A 24,969-nucleotide genomic window follows, 5' to 3' on the forward strand; every position below is an offset into this window, starting at 1 on the left:
TCCAATTCTGTGTCTGTCCCGAAACTGGCTGTGGATATGAAACACCTGGTACCGCCCTTGGTGGCTGGTACAATTGCGGTTGGCCTTGTTCAGTTGAAGCTGTAGCAGTGATTGTTGATTTGGTTCACTCTGATTCTTCCTAACCAAAGCTTCTCTTCTCCACCAGTTGTATGATTGAGTTTTCTGAGAGTTTCTTGATCCTGTTCTTTCTTGCTGTTGACATATCAGGATTCTTCAAAAGCTTATATTCTAAGTTCTGTCCTCGAAATATCATCTTCCATCATCTTCTTACTATTGGCCTTTCCTTGACCTCAATGTATTCTTCTCCTCCAATTCTTGGGATTCTTTTCTCAGCAGGTTTTCTTCTGTATCTTCCCTTCTTGAGTTGTTCATCCAGTTGTGTTACTTCTTCTAAACTATTCGCTTTATCCAGGCATGATAAGCATCGGTCTATATCTCCTTCTATTTCTTCTGTGCCAGTCCTTGTAGGATAAACTCCTTTTGAATACACAGCACCTTTAGTCTCCTCTTTATCGCTGTCTTCATCTGAACTCGAATCTCTTGTATCCTTCTTCCTTCAACTTCCATCAGAGATCAAATCTCTAGTATCCTTCTTTCCTCTCTTGCCAACTTCCTTCTGATCACAGAGTCATATCCACCCATGATCTCTTCTCAATCACTCTGATCTTCATCTTCATCATCTTCTTCAAGTTCCATCTTCCTTAACCTCACTCTTCTCTTCCAGACATCTCATTTTCTTCCTTCTGGAGGTTTGGATTCATCTTTATCGTCGTTTCTGCTTGTCCTCTCTCTATTATTCATTCATCTTCATCTCTGATGCAATAATCACCCTGCTGGATGATCACCGGAAGCTGAGGATAAACATCCCTAAGCTCTACTTCCTTCTCATAAGGTGGGTGTCTTTTTGCTGAATCCGTATGTGAGAAAGGTGTACTAACTTCTGCCATTAGTTTTTCTGTCGCCTTCTCTTCCTTTAGCCTTTTCTCTATACCTTTGTTTATCTTATCGCTGGAATCTTTTATCAGTTTTTGTTTGAGAATGAAGGGCAACTTTTGTTTCATTTGCCGGATAACCTAGCAATACTTTAGTTAAAGGATTACTATTTTCAACTATATCAACCGGTGTAATGACTTTCATAGCCTTGCTGTCCTTTCTCCCCATTGTAACTACTATTTTATATTCCTTTATTGTGAATTATTTTATTTTAGACTATATAGCCTATGGCTTCCCCCCTTTAATTATTAATATAAACCTAAACAACAAAAATAAAAATAAAGCTTTTTTTATTTATTTTTTATTTTTATTTTTATCAATCAACCAAAATATGAAAGCACCTAATTATCTTAATTTTACAGAATAATGTCAGTACTCGATTTCCAACCCAACTGCAATCAAACCCAAGTGATGCCAGAGACTCTAAAATGCAAATTTTATTGAAATGATCAGTCTGTTGCCAAGCCTCTGTGAAATTGTCATAACATCAAATATCCTGTAGGGGAAGATTTTGCAAACAGACCGTACCAAAACCCCTTGACTCGATCCTCTGACGCGTCACGTGATGTCACGTCAGCACCTCTCTTTCTTTCTCCCTCTCTCTCCTCTCGTCTCGTCCTATCGTTCCTCTCATATGACAAAAGAACATAGAAACAGAAAAAGAATTTAGCAGTCATGCAATCACTGAGTTATCCACATTCAATATTCCCCCCCTCATATTCGCTCTAAGACTTAACTCAGGACTAAATAGCTCAATAACATTTTCATTTATTTTAATCCATCATTTAATTTAATATAATCCGTCAACATATATCTAATTTATAAATTCACTACATCTCAACAAATAGTTTCATTTTCAAACAACAGCTGCTTTAAAACTAGAAGATTCGTGTTAAAATCTCTCCTCTTTGTTCCCTCAACTGTGTCACTGTCTCCCCCTGCAGCCCAGTCTAACAGAAATATGACCCATTTACCCACAATCCCGTGTTGTAGTTTTAGCAACCAACGTGTTGTAGTCTAGTAAAATCCCACGCATGCGCGATACATTCAAAAATACTTTCTCAAACAATAGAACGCCAGCATTCTACCACAGCCTCTCTTTTTTTTACACTTATAGTCAAACAATAACACTTAACAGAGCTCACAATTGCATAGAACTCTGAATTCTACACACAAACATAATTTAAGAGGCTTATTCCATCGCAATGGCCCCCCTAAGGTCACCCGTTAGCATGTAGCACGCAACACAATTAGCATTTAGCATTTAGCATTTAGCCTTAGCCTTTATGTACAATGTGGCATGAAACACAACCAGCATTTAGCATCAGCATTAGCAGTAGCCTTTAGCTAACCTGTGGCTTCCACCACGCAACAGGTACCTTTCACTGCCCTTTTCTTTGTCTATTCTCTACCGTTTGTGATGCCGTGGGTTCAATGACCATCCACTGAGAGATTACCCCCAAGCAGACACCCCGTCGGATGAACGATGAGCAATAATCACAATCAGATAAATCTCATCAACCCAAGTTTTTTAGAACCCACCAAATGCACATTCTAACGCGCAAACGGATTTTCGGCCCATCATTAGATGGCCCACCCCGGGGTCTTAAATGGTGCAGTGCCCTAATGTATACGTATCTCTGCCTTGTACATCTGCCAATATCTGCCTTAATCCCTACCATCGATTGCTCTAAAATTCCAAGCCTACTCTCCCCCCTTTTGCCCTGTCTACCAGTGCAACAATTGATAATGATTAGCCAGACCCCCAGTTCTCAGCAATAACGCCACACGAGGCACATTTCGGTCCTAATGGTACATTTCTCCAGTGTACACAAATAGTATCCAAACTAACAAACTCCCAAAGCTGTGAGAAAAACTCACCCTTTTCTGGCCATGACTTCAGAACGAGTTAGCTTGGCGGCAATGAATGAAACATAGAAGATTTGCAGACCAGCCCCACGTTGGGCGCCATTTGTCGTATCGAGTAAATGCTGGCAATTATTGCTGATAAACAAAGGAGTCCGCTCATACTGAACCTTTGATCATAAGTTTTATTCATATCACAAGCTTTCAGCATGAGTTACAGGAGTCAAGATCCCCCGGAGAGCAGTGTCCTCGAATTGTAATGGCTGCTCTGCTTTCCTGTGCCTCCAGCATATACTTATAAACAATGTAAAAATATGGGTTGCTCCCTCTGCGGTCCAATCACCTGTCTCCCCTGGGGCGTCACCCTACAACTGGCTACTTTTGACCTAACATAAACAACATTCAATTTCTTCATGAAAAACATTAACAAAGACATAATCCTAATACACTACACTAGTTTGCTCTGTTTTTTTTGTAAATTCTTTCCAATGTGTCAAGTAATTCTCTTTTTGTTTTCTAATGAATTGGTTGGGTCTAATTGTGTTGTTGTCCTGGGGCTCTGTGGGGTTTGTTTGTGTTTGTGAACAGAGCCCTAGGACCAGCTTGCTTAGGGGACTCTTCTCCAAGTTCATCTCTCTGTAGGTGATGGCTTTGTTATGGAAGGATTGGGAAACGTTTCCTTTTAAGTGGTTATAGAATTTAACGGCTCTTTTCTGGATTTTGATAATTAGCGGGTATCGGCCTGATTCTGCTCTGCATGCATTATTTGGTGTTTTTCGTTGTACACAGGATCTTTTTGCAGAATTCTGCAATCAGAGTCTCAATTTGGTGTTTGTCCCATTTTGTGAATTCTTGGTTGGTGAGCGGACCCCAGACTTCACAACCATAAAGGGCAATGGGTTCTATAACTGTATTTTTAGCCACATCCTAATTGGTATGTCAAATTTTATGTTCCTTTTGATGGCATAGAAGGCCCTTCTTGCCTTGTCTCAGATCGTTCACAGCTTTGTGGAAGTTACCTGTGGCGCTGATGTTTAGGGCGAGGTATGTATCGTTTTTTTGTGTGCTCTAGGGCAACGGTGTCTAGATGGAATTTGTATTTGTGGTCCTGGCAACTGGACCTTTTTTGGAACACCATTATTATTGTCTTACTGAGATTTACTGTCAGGGCCCAGGTCTGACAGAATCTGTGCAGAAGATCTAAGTGCTGCTGTAGGCCCTCCTTGGTTGGTGACAGAAGCACCAGATCATCAGCAAACATTAGACATTTTACTTCAGATTCTAGTAGGGTGAGGCCAGGTGCTGCAGACTGTTCTAGTGCCCTCGCCAATTCGTTGATATATATGTTGAAGAGGGTTGGACTTAAACTGCATCCCTGTCTCACCCCACGGCCCTGTGGAAAGAAATGTGAGTGTTTTTTGCCAATTTTAACAGCACACTTGTTGTTTGTGTACATGGATTTTATAATGTCGTATGTTTTTTCCCCAACGCCACTTTCCATCAATTTGTAAAGCAGAACCTCATGCCAAATTGAGTCAAAAGCTTTTTTGAAATCAATAAAGCATGAGAAGAATTTGTTTTGGTTTGTTTGTTTGTCAATTAGGGTGTGCAGGGTGAATACGTGGTTTGTCATACGGTAATTTGGTAAAAAATATATTTGACATTTGCTCAGTACATTGTTTTTACTGAGGAAATGAACTAGTCTGCTGTTAATGATAATGCAGAGGATTTTCCCAAGGTTGCTGTTGACACATATCCCACGGTAGTTATTTGTCTCCATTTGTGGATTGAAGTGATCAGTCCTTGGTTCCAAATATTGGGGAAGATGCCAGAGCTAAGGATGATGTTAAAGAGTTTAAGTATAGCCAATTGGAATTTGTGGTCTGTATATTTTATCATTTCATTGAGGATACCATCAACACCACAGGCCTTTTTGGGTTGGAGGGTTTGTATTTTGTCCTGTAGTTCATTCAATGTAATTGGAGAATCCAGTGGGTTCTGGTAGTCTTTAATAGTTGATTCTAAGATTTACATTTGATCATGTATATGCTGTTTGTTCTTTGTTATAGGGCCAAAAAGATTGGAGAAGTGGTTTACCCATACATCTCCGTTTTGGATAGATAGCTCTTCGTGTTGTTGTTTGTTTAGTGTTTTCCAATTTTCCCATAAGTGGTTAGTCTATGGATTCTTCAATTACATTGAGCTGATTTCTGATATGCTGTTCCTTTATTTTTCCGTAGTGTATTTCTGTATTGTTTTAGTGATTCACCATAGTGAAGGCGTAGGCTCAGGTTTTCTGGGTCTCTATGTTTTTGGTTGGATAGGTTTCTCAATTTCTTTCTTAGGTTTTTGTATTCTTCATCAAACCATTTGTCATTTTTGTAACTTTTCTTCGGTTTTCTGTTAGGGATTTTTAGATTTGATAGGGAAGCTGAGAGGTCAAATATACTGTTTAGGTTTTCTACTGCCATGTTTACACCTTCACTATTACAGTGGAACGTTTTGTCCAGGAAGTTGTCTAAAAGGGATTGAATTTGTTGTTGCCTAATTGTTTTTTGGTAGGTTTCGAGACTACTTTCCTTCCATCTATAGCATTTCTTAAAATTATTCAGTTCCTTTGGCTTTGATGCCTCATGATTGAGTATTGCTCTGTTCAAGTAGACTGTGATTTTGCTGTGGTCTGATAGGGGTGTCAGTGGGCTGACTGTGAACACTCTGAGAGACTCTGGGTTGAGGTCAGTAATAAAGTAGTCTACAGTACTACTGCTATAGGTGTACCTGCCATAGGAGTCCCCTCGAAGCCTACCATTGACTATGTACATACCCAGCGTGCGACAGAGCTGCAGGAGTTGTGACCCGTTTTTGTTGGTTATGTTGTCGTAGTTGTGCCTAGGGGGGCATATGGGGGAGGGAATGCTGTCACCTCCAGGTAGGTGTTTGTCCCCCTGTGTGCTGAGGGTGTCAGGTTCTTGTCCAGTTCTGGCATTTAGGTCGCCACAGACTAGTACATGTCCATGGGTCTGGAAATGATTGATTTTCCCCTCCAGGATGGAGAAGCTGTCTTCTCGCTCTCTCTCTCACTCTCTCTCTTGCTCTCTCTCCTTATCCAACTCTCCTTTCTGGTTGTTTCTCCATTTCTCCTCCCCTCTTCACTTCTATTTGGTGTGTGTGTCTGTGTTGTCAGCATAGTTCACTGCTGTTAATCCCTACTGTAGGATGACACTGTGTCTCTCTTTTAACCTCTCTGCTGTGACAGGGACAGGAAAGAGAGGGGCGAGGTAGAGGGATATAAAAAGATGGAGAGAAGAGCTCTAGCAGGAGAGAGAAGGGGGAAGATGGAGAGGGGGAGAGGGAGAGATTAAGGAATAGAGGGTAGGAGGGACAGACAGAGAGAGTAAGAGATTGAGGGATAAAGGGAAGGCGAGACAGACAGAACGAAAGGGAGAGGTTAGTTAAGCGAGGAAGGGTGGTTACCCCATGGCGATGTTTCCTGATGTTTAAATTAAGACCACATACTGTACCTCTCCTCCATGTCACTAAAACAACAGAGCTGTCTCCGTCTGAGGATTTATGAATGTAGGCAGAGAGAGAGGGTGTGGGGGTCACATAAACGGCCCGTTGTGTGTGTGTCTGTGTGTGTGTCTCATTGTGTGTGTATCTGGACTATATGTGTGTGTTTTTGTGTGTGCGTGTGTGACTGCCATGTCTGCCTGTGTGTGTGTGTGTGAGTGTGTGTGTGTTTATATGTGCGTTTGTGCATGTGTGTGCGTGTTTGTGTATGTGTGTGTGTATAAGCGGTGCGGTGGCGAAGGTTAACTGAGTTGCTCTCTCAGTGCAGTTTGATTAGGTGATCACAGCTTCATATTCCCCACATGAGAATAAAGAGCAGCTATTTCCTCTGCAAACACAGAGCTGGACAAAGGAGCCATTGACGGGAGTGGGGGGCCTCTGAAGGCCCTCTCTGAACCCCCCAGCCCCAGGCTCTGTTAGTGGGGCCTGACGCGACCTGTGTGAGATTGTGTGTTTGGAATGCGTGCATGCGTGTGTGTGTGAGCGTGCCTGTGAGGGTAGATATAGGAATAGGACTGTGTGTGTGTGTGTGTGTGTGTGTGTGTGTGTGTGTGTGTGTGTGTGTGTGTGTGTGTGTGTGTGGTGTGTGTGTGTGTAGGACTGACTGGGCCCAGGCAAAGACAACATTACTCACAGTGCCCACAGCCCTGGTCCTGGCTAGTACTGTTGACTGAGGCTGGGTAAGGCGGAGAGGAGAAACACACTCCCCCCAGACTGTTTACTGTATAAGGGACACACTAGACTAGAGGGGGCCCAAGACTAGAGTTTGACGTGTGGTGTACTGAGATCAGCTTTACATACAGATGCACACACCCTCCCCACACACACCTAAAGCATAAATCTGTATGAAACAAATGCCATACTGTATGTGTGTGTTAGGGTGGTAATACAGCAGGGGTAAATAGAGATTAGGGACAATAGTATTACTATAACAACACTGGGTTGTTTTATTGTTATTGACCGTAATTGCCAATATGTTCCATTTTTAACGAGGGCTTCACATAAAAATACAAATAAATGACCTGCTGTGATTGTGATTAGATAGAAACGGTTGAAATACACTTAACCGAATCATAGTGTTTTTTTTATTTGAAGCATCCCAACATGAATTCCAGTGAATGTGAGTTAATATGGCCATAACTACATTACAGGGACAGCAGTCAGACATATTCAGTGGCCGGGGTTTGGCTGGACTCCCAGAAACAGCGAGGGAGGGAGGGAGGGAGGGAGGGAGGGAGGGAGAGGAATGTATAGAAGGAGGGAGAGACAGAGAGGAGAGAAGGGGACAGATATATATATATATATATATATATATATATATATATATATATATATATATATATATATATATAAGAGAATAGGTGCAGCTCTTGCCAGACAGAGACAAAATAACAGAGGATATTTTGTTTTTTAATTTACATTGTTGTCATTTAGCAGATACTCTTATCCAGAGCAACTTACATGAACAATTAGGGTTAAATGCCTTGCTCAAGGGCATAGACAGACTTTTCACCTAGTTTGCTCGGGGATTCAAACCAGCAACGTTTTAGTTACTGGCCCAACACGCTTAACCACTAGGCTACCTCATACAGGGAATCCCAATTGAGACCAGGATCTCTTTTTAAATGGTGCCCTGTGTTATAACAATCAACAATCCAAACATCTTAAACAGATAAAATTGCATACAGAGCAGAAATTATATACAGAGGAAAATTGTTTGATTTTACAAGTACATTTCACAATGAACAGGTCCTGTATTCAAGTGTTAAAGTGACCCAATGAAATCAGGACACCCAGCTCTAATATATCCTGAAGGTCATTCCAGAAATGAGGAGCACTATAACTAAAAACACTCTTAGAAAAAAAGGTGCTAAGTAGAACCATGTAGGGTTCTTTGGTTTATCCCCATAGGGGAACCCTTTTTGCAGAAGCATCTACTTAGAACCCTCTATGTAGGGTTCTTTCTAGAACCACCTGTATATGGTTCTACCTAGAACCCTCTATGTGGTCCCGTGTAGCTCAGTTGGTAGAGCATGGCGTTTGCAACACCAGGGTTGTGGGTTCGATTCCCACAGGGGGCCAGTATGAAAAATGTATGCACTCACTAACTATAAGTCGCTCTGGAGAAGAGCGTCTGCTAAATGACTAAAATGTAAATGAAGGGTTCTACCAATAACCATTGTATGATCTAAAGGTTCTTCCTAGAACCCTCTATGAATGGTTCCATCATCCTTCAAAATTAATTAATTTATGACAATAGATTACATACAGTATATCATAAGGCCTTTCTTTGAGGGCCTAGTTATACCCTGACATAGTGATGTTAGGAAACTCCTGGTTTACAGTCCCCATCAGGCCTGCAAGTCACGTTATGCTGGCTTGCAATGTGATGTTTAATTCCTATTAGAATCCAGCCAGAGTCAGGATATCCAACAAGTATAATTTTTAATCACCTGCAACCTGCATTCAGAATGACTTCCAGAGTAGGGAAGATTGAATACTGAGACTACCTCAATCATCTAAACTGGAACAACCATCTCAGTAACGGGTCCAACCACTAACAGATTGGATTTGTTTCGAAAAATGTATGCTATTTATCTTTGTGTAGCATAAAATTGATCAACCAATCAATGTACATGCAAAAGCACAGATATATAAAAAAAAACTATTCTGAAAATCACCCTGCAATGCCTTGTTCTTGCCTTCCAAAGAATCCTTCTTGCCTTCCAAAGAATCACCAAAGAACCCTTTCATCCAAAAAACGGTTCTTATGACGTTAAAGATTCTAGGTAGAACCCTTTGCCTTACAAAGAACCCTTGTCTTCCAAAAAGGGTTCTTCAGATCAAAACAGTTCTTGGTAGAACCCTATCCCTCCTCAAAGAACCCTTTTGGAAGTGGAACCCTTTTTTCTAAGAGTGCAGGGAACATGGAAAAGTAGCCTACTTTGGGTGCTTGTCTGATATTCACTAGATCTCCAGGATAGAAGTGAAGTGAGGTAGATCGGGACTTTTATAAGAATTGCTTTGTAAACAAATAAGAACAGGTCAGGGATGGCCAGCCCATTCACAATCAATAAGAAAGCCATCATCTATGGATACTATAATATACTAATGTTATCTGAGGAACAAGCATAAAGGGTTTCTCTCTTTTATTCTTTCTCTGTCCTTACTGCTCTCTCTCTCTTCCCTCTCTCTCCTTGATCCTTGAACACGATGTTCTGCTGTCCATTGTGTATCATCCAGTCGTTAATACATCTTCCTCAGCCTCAAACACGTGAAGATCTTGCTCTCCTCTCTCTCTCCTCTCTCTCTCCTCTCTACAGCAGGAGGTTAATAGAGCAACTGGTACAAAGGCCTGTTAGTGAATGAGAGGCTTCAGCCTCACTGGTCCTCACACAATAGCAGCAGGTCTGGGGGCTGATAGATAGATAGAGATAGATAGATGGAGAGATACAGTCGATATGTGAGAATCTGATCTCCCTCTGGGCTCCCTGTTCTGGTCAAAAGTAGTGTACTATATATGGAATATATAGGGTGCCATTTGGGACTCAGCCATAGAGGGGGTTATTTGGAGAAAATTCCTGTGCATTTGTTCCCAAGTAGCATTGCCAAGAGCCCAGTGATTCTGCTCATGTCTGTGTGAGAGCCACAATCTGCCAACAAAACCCTGCTTGGCGGGTCAAAAGCCTTTCAGCGGCGTTACATGAAACCAACAAAACGTTCCAAATGACACCCTATACCCTTTATAGTCCCTATGGGCCCTGATCAAAAGTAATACACTATATAGGGAATACACTCTTAGAAAAAAAGGTGCTATCTAGAACCTAAAAGGGTTCTCCGGCTGTGTCCATAGGAAAACCCTTTGCAGAACCCTTTTAGGTTCCAGGTAGAACCCTTTTGGTTCCAGGTAGAACACTTTTGAGTCCCAAGTAGAACCCTTTACACAGAGGGTTCTACATGGAACCCAAAAGAGTTCTACTTGGAACCAAAAAAAGTTAGAGCTGGAACCAAAAAGGGTTCTCCTATGGGGACAACTGAAGAACCCTTTTGGAACCCTTTTTTCTAAGAGTGTAGGGTGCCATTTGGGACATAGTTCAACATAACGCTATTGGAGAAAAGGCTTCCCGCTTGCTTCTAGAGGCAAGCTCTAAATTGTTACCATTACCTTTGGAGAAAGAATTTAATAGACAAGGACATCGAAATATTCTGCTAAATAAATTATGAATGTGGTTATTTCCTATTTCAATTGGACTGCCCCCTTCGCATTATCAAAACTGGATCATGTTCACATACTTTGTTTCTATTACTGCAAGCAAGGGAGGAGACAGAGAGAGAGAGAGAGAGAGAGAGAGAGAGAGAGAGAGAGAGAGAGAGAGAGAGAGAGAGAGAGAGAGAGAGAGAGAGAGAGAGAGAGAGAGAGAGAGAGAGAGAGAGAGAGAGAGAGAGAGAGAGAGAGAGAGAGAGAGATAACAAGTGAAACAGCAGTAAGGCAGACATCAGGGGCATTTATCTTTGTGTGACAGACCATGCAGGTTCCTGTTTGTGTCTTTTCCATTGCGGTGGCGATATGAAGGCTGTGTGTGTGTGAGTGCAAGCGTGTGTCTGTCTGTCTGTCTGTCCGTCTGTCTGTCTGTTTGCTTGTGTATTTGTGTTTGTGTATGTAGGTATACTGTGTGTATATCCCTCTGTCTCCTGCCACACACTAAATAAAGCTGTGTACAGACTGTGAGGCTGGGCTGGTTCCAGTGGCCTGTATTCAGATCTATATTAAGGCTGTGGGACTGAGGACTGGGGTTTTGGACTGTGGTCGGGCAGGGGCCCTGTGTGGCTGGGAAATACAGAGGCCCCTAGGGACCTACCTGGAAAACAATGTGCTCAACCACACGCATGCACCCACACACAGCCCACACACCTCGCCACCACCCTTTGTTTAATCTGACTACCGGAGAGTTAGCGTATCAGCGACAGGAAGTCCCTTCCTGTTGGGTCCAGGAACAATGGCCATTGTCGCTACGGCGACTCGTGATCTGATATGGTGTGACCTCACCTCCGTACACCCGCGCACCATTGAAGGGCGATAGCGTATGAGTGTATTCTCCATTGAAGGGCGATAAATTGCCCATCCTTTAAATAGAGCGAGCAATGAAAGATTGACTAGGACGTGGCGCCGCGTTAAAATGAAAAACAAAACAGAGCTAAACAATAAAGGTTTCAAAATAGCTGTTGTCCGAAACTCCGAAATACTAATTTGTCTGGCAGGTGGATGAGTGTGTGTTGCTTTGGGGGTGATTGAGTTTTATCCCAATGCCACAGAGGATGTGTCATTCTGACTCCTTTGTTCAGTGTAGCAGAGCCTTGTCACTATGACTCTCTCTCTCTCTCTCTCTCTCTCTCTCTCTCTCTCTCTCTCTCTCTCTCTCTCTGTGTGTGTGTGTGTGTGCATGCCATGTGCCTGTGTGTTTTCACCCGCTGTCGGCTTTAGTTATTAGTCACTCAGTCTGTCTCGAGTCGCCTTTTTTCTTCAAATAATTTCGAAGTAATAAATCCATAAGCAGACAGATGTAAGCTGGGGACCAAATACACCCATATATTAGACATGTAATATATTAGACACATATCTCTCTGGATGCTTGATGTTAGCTGATGAGGAAGAAGTGCAATCACATCCCTCTCTGTAAAATCCTCCAGAGATTTAGCTATTCTCATTCCTCCCCATGTGTTAGACTGTTAAGATGGAGGCTAAGTAATATATGTCTGTTCTGAATACTTAATGTGTGTATCCTCTCTTAATTCCTAATATTTTGGAGGGGTTTTGATAAATTAAAAACATTGTGTCCATCAGTGGAGGCTGCTGAGCGGAGAACGGCTCATAATAATGGCCGGAATGGAGCAAATGGAATGGCATCAAACACCTGGAAACCATGTGTTTGATGTATTTGATACCATTCCACTGATTCTGCTCCAGTCATTACCACGTGTCCGTCCTCCCAATTAAGGTGCCACCAACCTCCTGTGGTGTCCAGAGATCTACAGTGTTAATACTCTACTGAGGAAAAATTTAGATAGACACATTTCACCAATCCCCCCCTATATTACGCTATATTTTAACCAAGATTATTTATTCCCTGGTTTACAATGACTTTCCTCTTTGACAATGTCACAATCACATTAGAGGGAACTATTATACAGAAACAGATGCTGTGTCCCCCTTTTAGCATAACTGTGTCCTAATTACACCTACTTTGAAATTAACGTTTGTATTATTGGAATTGAGTTGCACAATGATATACCAAAAAGCCTCAATAATACCAGATTATAAATTCATTATGATTTTCTGTAATACTGTCCAGCTGCTGTGTTTTGTCTGTCCTGCAAATCAAACTAATCCGGACATAACTGGACATTTGATAAGTTTAATTCTTGTTCTTTCAGCTGGTCTGCCCAAATCAAATGTAATTGAGTGCGTGTGACTGTGTTGTCTGGAGGGGTTTGGGAGAACAGGAAAATACGAATTTCCTTTGCAAGATGGAAAAATTAGCCCTATTCTATTTTATTATTTTAAATAAACACCTGTAAAGGTAACAGTATAATTGACATGATACATGACTGAAATGTAATTGTTCATTTATTTGTTATACTGTTTCTAAACAGTATTGGTTTGTTCTGTGTCTCAGTACAAACATATTGATTGTTTTGAGGAACCAGAAGCCCATCTGCATCTGTTTAGCCCGGATTCTACATTTGGCCTACTTCTGTCCCGCAGACCACACACACACACACACACACACACACACACACACACATACACACACACACACACACACACACACACACACACACACACACACACACACACACACACTCACACACACACACACACTGGCCTGGATCCATAGAAGGACACACATGTACACACACCTGCTTGCTCAGCCTCTTCACACCTCTTATAGAAATAAAGTAGATGTCATATGGTATATATGTGTCACTCATATATATCAAATAAAATAATATATAATCCACAAAATATGTGTTGTGCACTTGCCTCGCTGTATTCAAATCAAATCAAATTGTATTGGTCACATACACATATTTAGCAGATGTTATTGTGGGTGTAGCAAAATGCTTGTGTTCCTATCTCCAACAGTGCTGTAGTATCTAACAAGTCACAACAATGCACACAAATCTAAGTAAAATAATGGAATTAAGAAATATATAAATATAAGATTGAGCAATGTCGGAGTGGCATTGACTAAAATACAGTAGAATAGAATACAGTATATACATATGAGATGAGTAAAGCAGTATGTAAACATTATTAACGTGGCTAGTGTTCCATTATTAAAGTGGCCAGTGATTTCAAGTCTATGTATATAGGGCAGCAGCCTCTAAGGTGCTGGGTTGCGTAACCGGGTGGAAACCGGCTAGTGATGGCTATTTAACAGTCTGATGGCCTTGAGATAGAAGCTGTTTTTCAGTCTCTTGGTCCCAGCTTTGATGCACCTGTACTGACCTCGCCTTCTGGATGATAGCGGGGTGAACAGGCCATAGCTCGGGTGGTTGATGTCCTTGATGATCTTTTTGGCCTTCCTGTGACATCGGGTGCTGTAGGTGTCCTGGAGGGCAGGTAGTTTTCCCCCAGTGATGCGTTGGGCAGACCGCACCACCCTCTGGAGAGTCCTGCGGTTGCGAATGGTGCAGTTTCCGTACCAGCCGGTGATACAGCCCGAAAAGATGCTCTCAATTGTGCGTCTGTAAAAGTTTGTGAGGGTTTTAGAGGCCAAGTCAAATTTCTTCAGCCTCCTGAGGTTGAGGAGGCGCTTCTTCACCACACTGTCTGTGTGGGTGGACCATTTCAGATCGTCAGTGATGTGTACGCTGAGGAACTTGAAGCTTTCCACCTTCTCCACTGCGGTCCCAATCGATGTGGATAGGGGGGGTGTTCCCTCTGCTGTTTCCTTCAGTCCATGATCATCTCCTTTGTTTTGTTGACGTTGAGTGAGAGGTTATTTTCCTGGCACCACACTCCCAGAGCCCTCTCCTCCTCCCTGTAGGCTGTCTCATCATTGTTGGTAATCAGGCCTACTACTGTTTTTTCATCTGCAAACTTGATGATTGAGTTGGAGGCGTGCGTGGCCACGCAGTCATGGGTGAACAGGGATTACAGGAGGGGGCTGAGCACGCACCCTTGTGGGGCCCCTGTGTTGAGGATCAGCGAAGTGGAGGTGTTGTTTCCTACCTTCACCACCTGGGGTCGGCCCGTCAGGAAGTCCAGGACCCAGTTGCACAGGGCGGGATTCAGACCCAGGGCCCCGAGCTTAATGATGAGCTTGGAGGGTACTATGGTGTTGAATGCTGAGCTATAGTCAATGAACAGCATTCTTACATACGTATTCCTCTGGTCCAGATGGGATAGGGTTATGTGTAGTGCGATGGCGATTGAGTCGTCTGTGGATCTATTGGGGCGGTAAGCAAATTGAAGAGGATCTATGGTGTCAGGTAAGGTAGAGGTGATAGGATCCTTAACTAGCCTCTCAAAGCACTTCATGATGACATAGGTGCGTGCTACGGGGCGATAGTCATTTAGATCAGTTGTATTATTGTAATTCAGTAATTTTATATCAATTGAGAGTAACAATATATTGTATTCTTCAAGTGCAGGCCTACTTGAGAGGGTGAAATAGCAACAAGCTCTCACAGTCTCATTGTGAAATGAGACGTTTGTCCACGTTTCTCCAAACACTAAAAGTCCAATTTCGACATGTTTGTTGACACAGCACTGCCTATAACTGGGATTGAACATGCGACCCTCCGATCCTGAGTTTGCAGATTGCCCCTAGCTCTCACAGTCTCACTGCAAAATTTGATGTTGATCCACGTGTCTTCAAACATCACATTTTGAAGTTGCTCTAAACGTAAAATGTGAACTTGTTTGTTGACACAGAACTGCCTACCACTGGGATTGAACATGCAACCCTCCGATCCTGAGCAACATGCAACCCTCCAATCCAGATTGTGCCCATCCGCCATTCTTGTCCACAACACCTTTGCAATACCCAAGCCTACTAGATAGTAATAGCGCTCAGTGTTTCCCCTAGTGGCGACGTGGGTTAAGTTGAAGGATGTATATGAAACAAGGGGTAGTGCAGAAGGAAACCCTTCACCAGGCACCATAGTATTATTTTTCATTCTATACTGAACAAAAATATCAACGCAACATTTTCATTGATTTTACTGAGTTACAGTTCATATGAGGTAATCAGTCAATTTAAATAAATGCTTTAGGCCCTAATCTATGGATTTCATATAATAATATGCCATTTAGCAAACGCTTTTATCCAAAGCGACTTACAGTCATGTGTGCATACATTTTTATGTATGGGTGGTCCCGGGGATCGAACCCACTACCCTGGCATTACAAGCGCCATGCTCTACCAATTGAGCTACAGAGGACCACAAGATATGAATGGGAATAGAGATATGCATCTGTTTGTCACAGATACCTTTTAAAAAATGGGCCTCACAATGGACCTCAGGATCTCGTCATGGTACTTTTGTGCATTCAAAGTGTCATAGATAAAATGCAATTGTGCTCGTTGTCCATAGCTTATGCTTGCCCATACCTTAACCCCACCGCCACCATGGGGCCCTCTGTTCCCAACGATGTCATCAGCAAACTGCTCACCCACACAACGCCATACACGTGGTCTGTGGTTGTGAGGCCGGTTGGACGTACTGCCAAATTCTCTAAAACGACATTGGAGGCAGCTTATGGTAGAGAAATTATCAATCAATTTTCTGGCAACAGCTCTGGTGGACATTCCTGCAGTCAGAATGCCAATTGCACACTCCCTTAAAACTTGAGACATTGTGTTGTGTGACAAAACTGCACATTTTAGAGTAGCCTTTAAAGGTGCACCTGTGTAATGATCATGCTGTTTAATCATGAATTTTAAATGAACAGTTTGCAAAGTTCTTTTGAATGTTCTGTACGTTTGGCGTTCTGAAACAATGGACTTTGATGTGACTCAAAGAACAAGTCAATCAACTGCAGCATATTACCATAGCAGAGGCCGTAGAAATATATATATTTTTATAAAATACATCTCTATTTCGAGCATCCACATATGTAACAGGCCTTATCAATGGCTTGTGCTTCACATTTGCAACATTGATCATGCAATGCATGCGTGCACAGTTGGGAGCTGAATTGGTGGCCATAACCTTATCTACTTTGTTGGATAATAATCACCATTGAAAAATTAATCATAAAGTCATTTAGGCCTACTGGAACATGACAGCCAGCCAAAGGTAGGCTACATATTTTTGAACAACTTAATTGATTTATTAAAATGACTGTAGTAGCTACAGTAGCCTAGTAGTTGAAAGTTGGCTGTGGCACTGAAATGTGGAGATGAGGGCGTTCAAGTCTATTACAAGCAGGGCCCGGTCCATCAATCAGGAGAATGTTGCATTTGATTTCCATGTCCACCAGCTTTGCACAGTTGCTGTAATCGACATACATACCTGCATCTAGCTATTCATTACAGTAGCTAGCTAGACTAGCAAGTGCTTAACTTTATTAGAAGTAGCCTACGTTTTGAGAGGTGGAAAATGTGAGCACCTATAGCCCAGGTGCCCAGTGGTCCCGTGGGCTGGCAACTCCCCTCTCTCTCTCTCTCTCTCTGCCTTGTTCGTGCGCTGTGCTGTCCCTCCAATAATGGCTTGAATAATAGGCTAGCTAGTCTGATTAGTTTTCTAGACAGATTATATGGTGTGTTTTCTAAGATGAGACTGTGGCAGCTAGCATTCAGACCTTATGACTGTACACTTCCAGCCAGTAGCCTTTTTGACGTATAGGCTACTCCTCTGGATAGGCATTGAGTTGGACAGCTAACAGGTTGTTTGTTGAATGAACATCCTCTGATCAACCCATCCCTAAATGTCATATTTTACATTATGAAATGACTGTGTTATTATTATGATATTATAGCTGTTATGATTGGCACATTTCAGTGATGAACATGCCTGCTATACCTTGAAAATCACCTTGTCATCTATTTATCACTATATTGACATGGACATGTAAATTATCCAAAACGTTGAGACATGTAATTTGATTACTGGGCTATTGTGTCAGAATATTTTGTAGCAAAGTAGTTTCATAGGATAGCTGCATGATCTAAAATGCTGAACATGTGCAAAATGTTTCCAGTGCCAGTGCAGTCAGTTGTTCCCCCAGTGTTATCACAAAGCACTTGACAGAAATCCAACTGTTTTTCAGAATGTCTGCAAATGCACATAAAATTATTTTTTAAATTAGGTGAAATTAGTTTACTATTGGTTGTGAATAGGCTACTGGGTGGTTGTTGAGTTGTTTTGTAACGGTTGTTTGCCTTGTTAAAATGTTTCATATACACCCTTTAAACTAACGGTTTAGGCATATTAGGGTTTAGGCAGACAGAAACAACTCTACAGTTAAGTTAAGGCATTAATTCCGACTGGGTTAAGAGATACAGAAACAACTCTAGGTTTAACGTCAGGCATTCATTCTGATTGGATAACATCATGTTAAAACAGAAAAACAACTTTAAGTTTAGCCATTTATTAAAGCCATTCCTGTAGTCTTTTGAGGGCGTCTCCAGACGTCCTGAGGACCTTCAAAAACGTCAAATTTCAGCTTGAATTGGAGTAATCTCCCTGGAAATAGAGAATGGCAGTATTATGTGCAAGGCTGAAGTGGTCGGTTAGTGGTTGTGGTTTTGGAACAGGACGCACCGCATTGAACTCTGCTTCCTTGTTGCGAATTGTTTATGTTCCAACTACTTCCTTCATTCTTCTGTTTGGAATAGAACATGGTCACGGATGTTATATTAGTACTAACGCACATGTGTAAAAAACGTTAGCCGTTACTCTGGTCAATGCGCCTCAAAGCTTTGAAATGGACTATATTAATTTCCATCACTTGGCTGCAATTGCCCTTTCCAACCGCTAGAGGTCCAATAAACCTGTCACTGTGGCACGTTGGAGACGGTCTACAGTCTGTAGCTTATAGGCAGAATGCTTTTCAAAATATGTAATTCTCATACCATGCAGTCAGTTCAAACGAAATGTCCAGAGCCATATACTGTAGGTGGATGATTAGATATGCTTCGTTAGGTCCAATAATTTGAATGACTGCGTAGGCCTTATTAACTGTGCCTTGGGCTTAGAATGTGAGACAAAAATATATATATATTTTTTTTTTTGTGTTATAATATTTGTATGCCTATACAATGTTATGATTGAATGCAGTTTAATTAGGCCTAATAAAATGCATGTTTATGAAAAGTAGGCTATGCTGTAGCCTGTGATTGTGTGTAGGCTATTTAAGGTTAAAAAAACACCACATCAAATCAAATTGTTCTTGGTCACATACACATATTTAGCAGATGTTATTGCGGGTGTAGCGAAATTCTTGTGTTCCTAGTTCCAACATTGCAGTAGTATCTAACAATTCAGAACAATACACACAATCTAAAAGTTAAAGAATGGAATTAAGAAAAAACGTTCTGTGCTAATAATGTAAGAAATAACACAACAAAAAAATACTGCAAAGTTGCTTAGGAGCTAGAAGCAGGGCTGCCTTGTCTGTCGACGCCATCTTTTTCAACTCACATGGGCCTCTAAAGAAACACGATCAATACTGTCCTAAAATAAAAAGGCCAGGGGTTCACATCAACTCCTGATTTCCTTAGGGACAAATTATACCCTCAATAGCCAATAGAACACTGACCAACATTCATTTCTCTGAACCTGTGCTCATAAACATGATTATTGAAATCCCACGCTCAGAGCAGCACATTGTAAAACTCCACTCATGCCTCTTTGAAAGTCTATGATTTATTTATATCTTATTGCGCCCCTTCTCTCTCTCTCGCTATGTGTGCGTGCTTGTTTTAATGAGTTGTGACTTACATTTGTAGTCATTTAGCAGACGCTCTTATCCAGAGCGACTTACAGGAGCAATTAGGGTTAAGTGCCTTGCTCAAGGGCACATCGACAGATTTTTCACCTAGTCGGCTCGGGGATTAGAACCAGCGACCTTTTGGTTACTGGCACAACGCTCTTAACCACTAAGATACCTGCTTAGGACTTGTGACCATAGAATTAGGAATTAGAATACTAATAGAATAGGTTCTCTATGGTTGTGACAACTACATCAGTAATGGAACGTGGATAAATGCACGAGGACAGCATGAATAGATAGAGATGCCACATCTCACACCTGATACAATTAGGGCTATGCATTCCATAAACACCTCTAAAACAATAAGACAATAGGAAAAATATACATAACTATTTACACGTTTCACACAGGTCTATAACCAAACAATTCTTAGGTCTATTGAGTTAACATTACATTCACATTTCATTTGGCACTAGGCCTACTTGAGGCTCTATTTCTTTTGCAATTCTATGTAGGGGACTTGGCCTGTTGGTTTTGATAGACATGCTCTTCAAACCGACCTGTGGATGTAGAGCCGTCTGTTCGGGGAGAGACCTCTGCTGTAGCCCCAGCGGGGTGTCATTTGGCTGAGGTGGGTAGCAGCGGAACCTGGGGGATCTGGAGGAGTGTGTGTCAGTTTAACAATATCAAAGAAGAGCTGCAAGGGCCAGGGGTAGACATTTGGTGGAGAAGGTTTCTTTTAAACAAAAAAATGTAGGCCTAAAATAACTTTTTTACTTAATTCAATAAAGTCCATAAGTTCCATGAAATGTCATTTTTCAGTTGTAGGCTACAATAAATTATTACATGAAACATTTGAAAAAGGCCGAAGATCATAACCACAATGTCCAAAGAAATTGCCTATAACATTTCAAAGGCAGCTATTGAAAATTATGAGTTTTCAGAATTCTTTCTTGAAAGTGAGAAATAGCCTTGTGCTCTTACACTGGTCTGGGTAACAGTCTTTTTAGCTAACATTCCACTCCTTGTAACTCAGTGGAATGCTAAAAAGACTGGTAGGTCTACCCAGGCTACACATCTAGCAATTCAAAAATAACCGTAATCTTCTTTGTAGGTTTTTGGACAATAACCTATTGTCCAAATGTAGTGGTACCAAGTGTAGGCTATAGCTTATTAGGCTATTTATATATTTAGGCCTACATACAATATGCAAGGATAACGCACGCACGTACACACACAGTTATGTAATGGAGACATCTGAGCAGGCAGGCACCGTTGCGTGGCAAATGGAAGTGGCTCAGTAGATCTGACAGGTGAATTAGAACGCTCAGTGGAGTGGCGGGAAAAAACAGCTCATTATCGGGGAGATGTGCGCTAACGGTGATTAACACCTGGGTACCTTGTAGACTCGCCGGCAAAGCGGTGATTTACACTACCCCCCCCCCCCCCCCCCCCCACCACCAGGACAAAACATTTTAGTGGCCACAGCTTAATGGCGGAGAGAAACAAATGTTGCAGTTTGAAAGCAATTTTGCTGCAATTTAACACATTTTGCCATAGGGTGGAGATAAATGTTTTTCAGTTTTACAGCTAATTTCCTGCAATTGCACACATTTTGCCATGACTTATGACTTATGTCATGTTAAAATGATATCTGAGCTAGAGTAACTAACAAAATCAATGGGGGCTCCAAGGGGTCAGGGCCCCTAGGCACGTGCCCTTCCTGCACGGTCATAATTCGACCATGATTACTACAAGTTTAGATAGCTGGCTAGACTAATTTACCCATCTAAAACATGTTAGATGACATGGGCTAATTGATTGACTGTTGAGATCCTCTACTGAGTTCCTATTTTTTGGGTCGGGGCCCCCTAGCGGCCGGGGGCCCTAAGTGACCGCTTATGTCTGAGGTAAAGAGAGCGAGAGAGCGAGACCCAGCTCCTGAGGAGTTTATCAGTGAGCAGAGAGAATTCGGGATGACATCCCCAGTTATTGCTCTTGACATTTGGGCAGCGCCTCCATGCACATGCGCAGCGTGAGCCGCACTTAGGGGCTAGCCAGGGTGGACAGTGCTCTGATGAGCTGCTAGTGCAGAGCAGCTGAGGACATACAGGCAAGCGGCAGAGAGAGAATAAATAATAAAGTGTGTAAATCCTTACTGATGCGGTCACTCCATTTAGACATCCCGTTACTTGACACATTTGCATCCCCTTCTCATCCCTCTCTCTCCTTCTCGGCACAGTGAGGGACATTCTCTCATAAGGGCTAACTTTGGAATAGAAAAGTGCCTCCGAGTTGCGCTTTGCTCCTTGTGTTACAGAACTGCGACGTAAAAGGCCCATCTCTTGAACTGTGAAAGCGAACAAACATTATAGTTTTTGACAGCATTTGAAGCACATTTTCTATGTTCCGCTGCCTATCACGCCTCTTCTGCACCATACTGTGGCATTAACAAGGCAGGCTACAGTGCGCAGGAAAACACACCTTTGAACTGAGAGCGCACGCAGGGCTACAGAGACAATCTAAAGCTGTGGTTCTAGCCTACAGTTTGACGTATAGCCTTGGCCACTATTATATAACCTTTCTCTATAGAGTTTTAACCAGCCTCCATAGGTGACAGTTATTTTTTTTGTCTCAGTGCCCCTCAACAAATTGACTTCTCCTCCCTTGCCTTTTATATATTGCTCTTGGGTGTTGGTTTTGTCTGTGAAGCCGCCCGATGACCAGAGCACGGCTTTCACCTCTTCCTTGAGAGAGAGACAGAAGAGAGAATAAGAAGAGAGAGAGCGACACACAAATTACCCCGAACACACACCGACCGAGGAAGACGCCATCATCACCGAGACCCAGTAAGTGATGGCAAACAGATTTAACTTTAAAATGATAGGCAAACAGATTGAACTTTAAAATGATAGACAGGGGAGGTTTTTCCGTGATCGCTGTTGCGCTCGCAGAGGGATGGAAACTAAGAGGAGGGGAGCTGTGGCGTGGTACTCTCCTGTTGTCGTTACACCGTTTACCGCTTGTTCATGCGGGGGGGGGGGGGTTCCCGGTGCTGATCGTGCTGTTATAAGCTCCTCTCTCTCTCTCGGTTAGTGATTCTCGATTATCTAAAGCCTTTTGGGATTAGAACGCGTTTCATCCTATCATAAACTCCCCGCCGCCGCTGAATAGTTTACCTCCGGAGTGGCTACATGCAGGTTTCAGAATCAGATACTACACTCCAGACAGAGAAACTGTTTACCTCTTACCTGTGTGTGTCAGTATGGTCAGCAGTCAGTGTCAGTACCTGTGTGTGTCAATATGTTCTGCCAGAGCAGCTCCAAGCCTGAGAAACTCTGTTTGCTCCAGATGCATGGCAATGTATTCATATTCAATTTTATTATATTCTGAAATGTACCGTATTTTTCACATTCACGTGTTATTTTTAATTTGATAAAGCACACATAAAAGTAGGCTACCTGATGATTGACAACTTTTCACTCTGAGTTTTATTTAACCATTTTAGTAGCAACTAATAATGTCAAAAATGATTATTTGAGTTTGGTTTGTGTTACTTGAATTGACATGGCAAACTGAGTAAGTATTAAACCACAAATATACAAACGTTTACAAATATACAGTTTTACCAAATAATATAAATTGGATCAAATCAACTCTGAAATATATCCTACATTATGCATTATGAGGACACCAATAATTATTGTGCATATTATATATTTCTAATTTAATTAATCCAGGATTGTTGCATTTTAGATGAATTTCTCACTCCAAACAAGTTCCTTCCTCCATAGTAAGTGCGTAGGACAGTTTCAGAGATGCCAGGTAGTGATTGAGAGAGTTCCATCTTTCCCTCTCCTCATTATCTTCTCTCTTGTCTTCTTCCTCTCCTAGTCTTTCTCTCCTAAAAAGTGTCCTAAGAACTTTGAGCGTCCAGTCCAAGTGTGTGTCTTCATCCTGGTCTGTCCACTCTAATGACCAGCACCACGGCATGGTGTCCAGTATTTCTTTAGTTTGTCTCTCTGTGTGTCTGTGACTGATCAGTTCTTTGATATCTGTATAGTTTGTAAAGAGTTGTGTGACACCGCAGCAGTTGTTTAGGAACTATTTGAGGAATCTAAGCACTCTGGCCATAAAAGTCACTGTTGTTACACTAGTGAGAGTTACTGTGTGTGTTGGGACTGGGAGGCACTGCTTTTATTATGTATTGATAAAGACAGGCTACATGAATATGCTTCTGTTCTGAATATTGTGGTTGCTATACTAATATATGTAAATACCTAACTATATAGATAATGAATTGCGGTTCATGGTCTTAACGTGTTTATATATAATCTATTGTTTCAATATGATTCATACGGTTAAAAATAGCTTATTTGCTTGCTGAGAGGGTTTGATATTTCCTCAGTCTCATGCCAGTGTAGCAGATATGATACAGTGGGTACAGTGGCTGTTATTTTGGGCAATATTGGTAGCAGTGACTGTTCTTATCTCCTTGTTAAATCAGGGATTGGTTTCCGACCATGGGCAGACTGGGAGGGAAACACAAACAACATGCTGGATACACGTATATACCCGGCATACACACACACATGCACGGCATACGCATGCACACACACATGCATGTTCATAAGCACACACACACACACACACACAAACACACAATTTTGTATTGCTATCCTTGTGGGGACAAAATAATTGATTCCCCTCCAAAATCCTATTTTCCCTAACCCCTAACCCTAAATCTAACCATAACCCTAACCTCAACCCTTAACCTAACCATAACCCTAACCTTAACACTAAGCCTATCCTTAACCCCAAACCCCTAACCCTAACCCTGAAACTATACCTAACCCGAACTCCTAACCCTAACCGTAACCCCTAACCCTAACCATCATTCTAACCCTAATTGTAACCGTAAACCTAAACCTAACCCCTAAGCCTAAAATAGCATTTTAACTTGTGTGGACCAGCAAAATCCACACTTGTCTGAATGTTCCTTGTTTTACTATCCCTGTGGGGACTTCTGGTACTAAAAAGGATTGTTAAAAACACACACACACACACACACACACACACACACACACACACACACACACACACACACACACACACACACACACACACACACACACACACACACACACACACACACACACAGGCAGGGACAGGACAGGACAGGACAGATCTGACAGTCTGAATGGCAGTGAATGACAGAGCCTGAATGGTACTGATGAGGATGGCAAGAACAAGAACAACTGCTAACATAGAACTGAATAGACACACACAGCGAAGTTAAGAGCCTATAGCTTCACACAGTGACAATGCAGGAAGAAAATGTCAGGGGGTAGCGTAGAAAGGCCTTAGATACAGTACTTCTCCCCTTGCATTGTAGTCCTTTTTAACTGGCTGTTGATCGCATGCAGGACAGGAAACTGTAAACTAATTCCCTGACATGTGGCGGATTGCAGGAGCATACTTCTCCTTTCAAAAGTATGTCCTTCAAATTAATGGATTCGGCTATTTCAACCACAAATTGAGCACACTGCCATGCAATCTCCATAGACAAACAT

The 24,969-nt window shown here is 42.0% G+C and overlaps 1 protein-coding gene across 1 annotated transcript in view; it reads left to right on the forward strand.

The window, feature by feature from the left end:
* The window catches only part of LOC311129251 (branched-chain-amino-acid aminotransferase, cytosolic-like), a gene marked incomplete at both ends in the record, with an annotated part of 55,235 nt that extends 31,864 nt beyond the window's left edge, over positions 1-23,371 (forward strand). The window contains one exon of the mRNA XM_084161545.1: positions 23,291-23,371. Coding sequence (XP_084017671.1) covers positions 23,291-23,371 — 81 coding nt within the window. The remainder of the gene's footprint in view (positions 1-23,290) is intronic.
* Between the last annotated feature and the right edge of the window lie 1,598 nt (positions 23,372-24,969).

The sequence above is a fragment of the Coregonus lavaretus genome, assembly GCF_964263955.1.
Source record: "Coregonus lavaretus genome assembly, chromosome: 5".
Taxonomy (NCBI): domain Eukaryota; kingdom Metazoa; phylum Chordata; class Actinopteri; order Salmoniformes; family Salmonidae; genus Coregonus; species Coregonus lavaretus.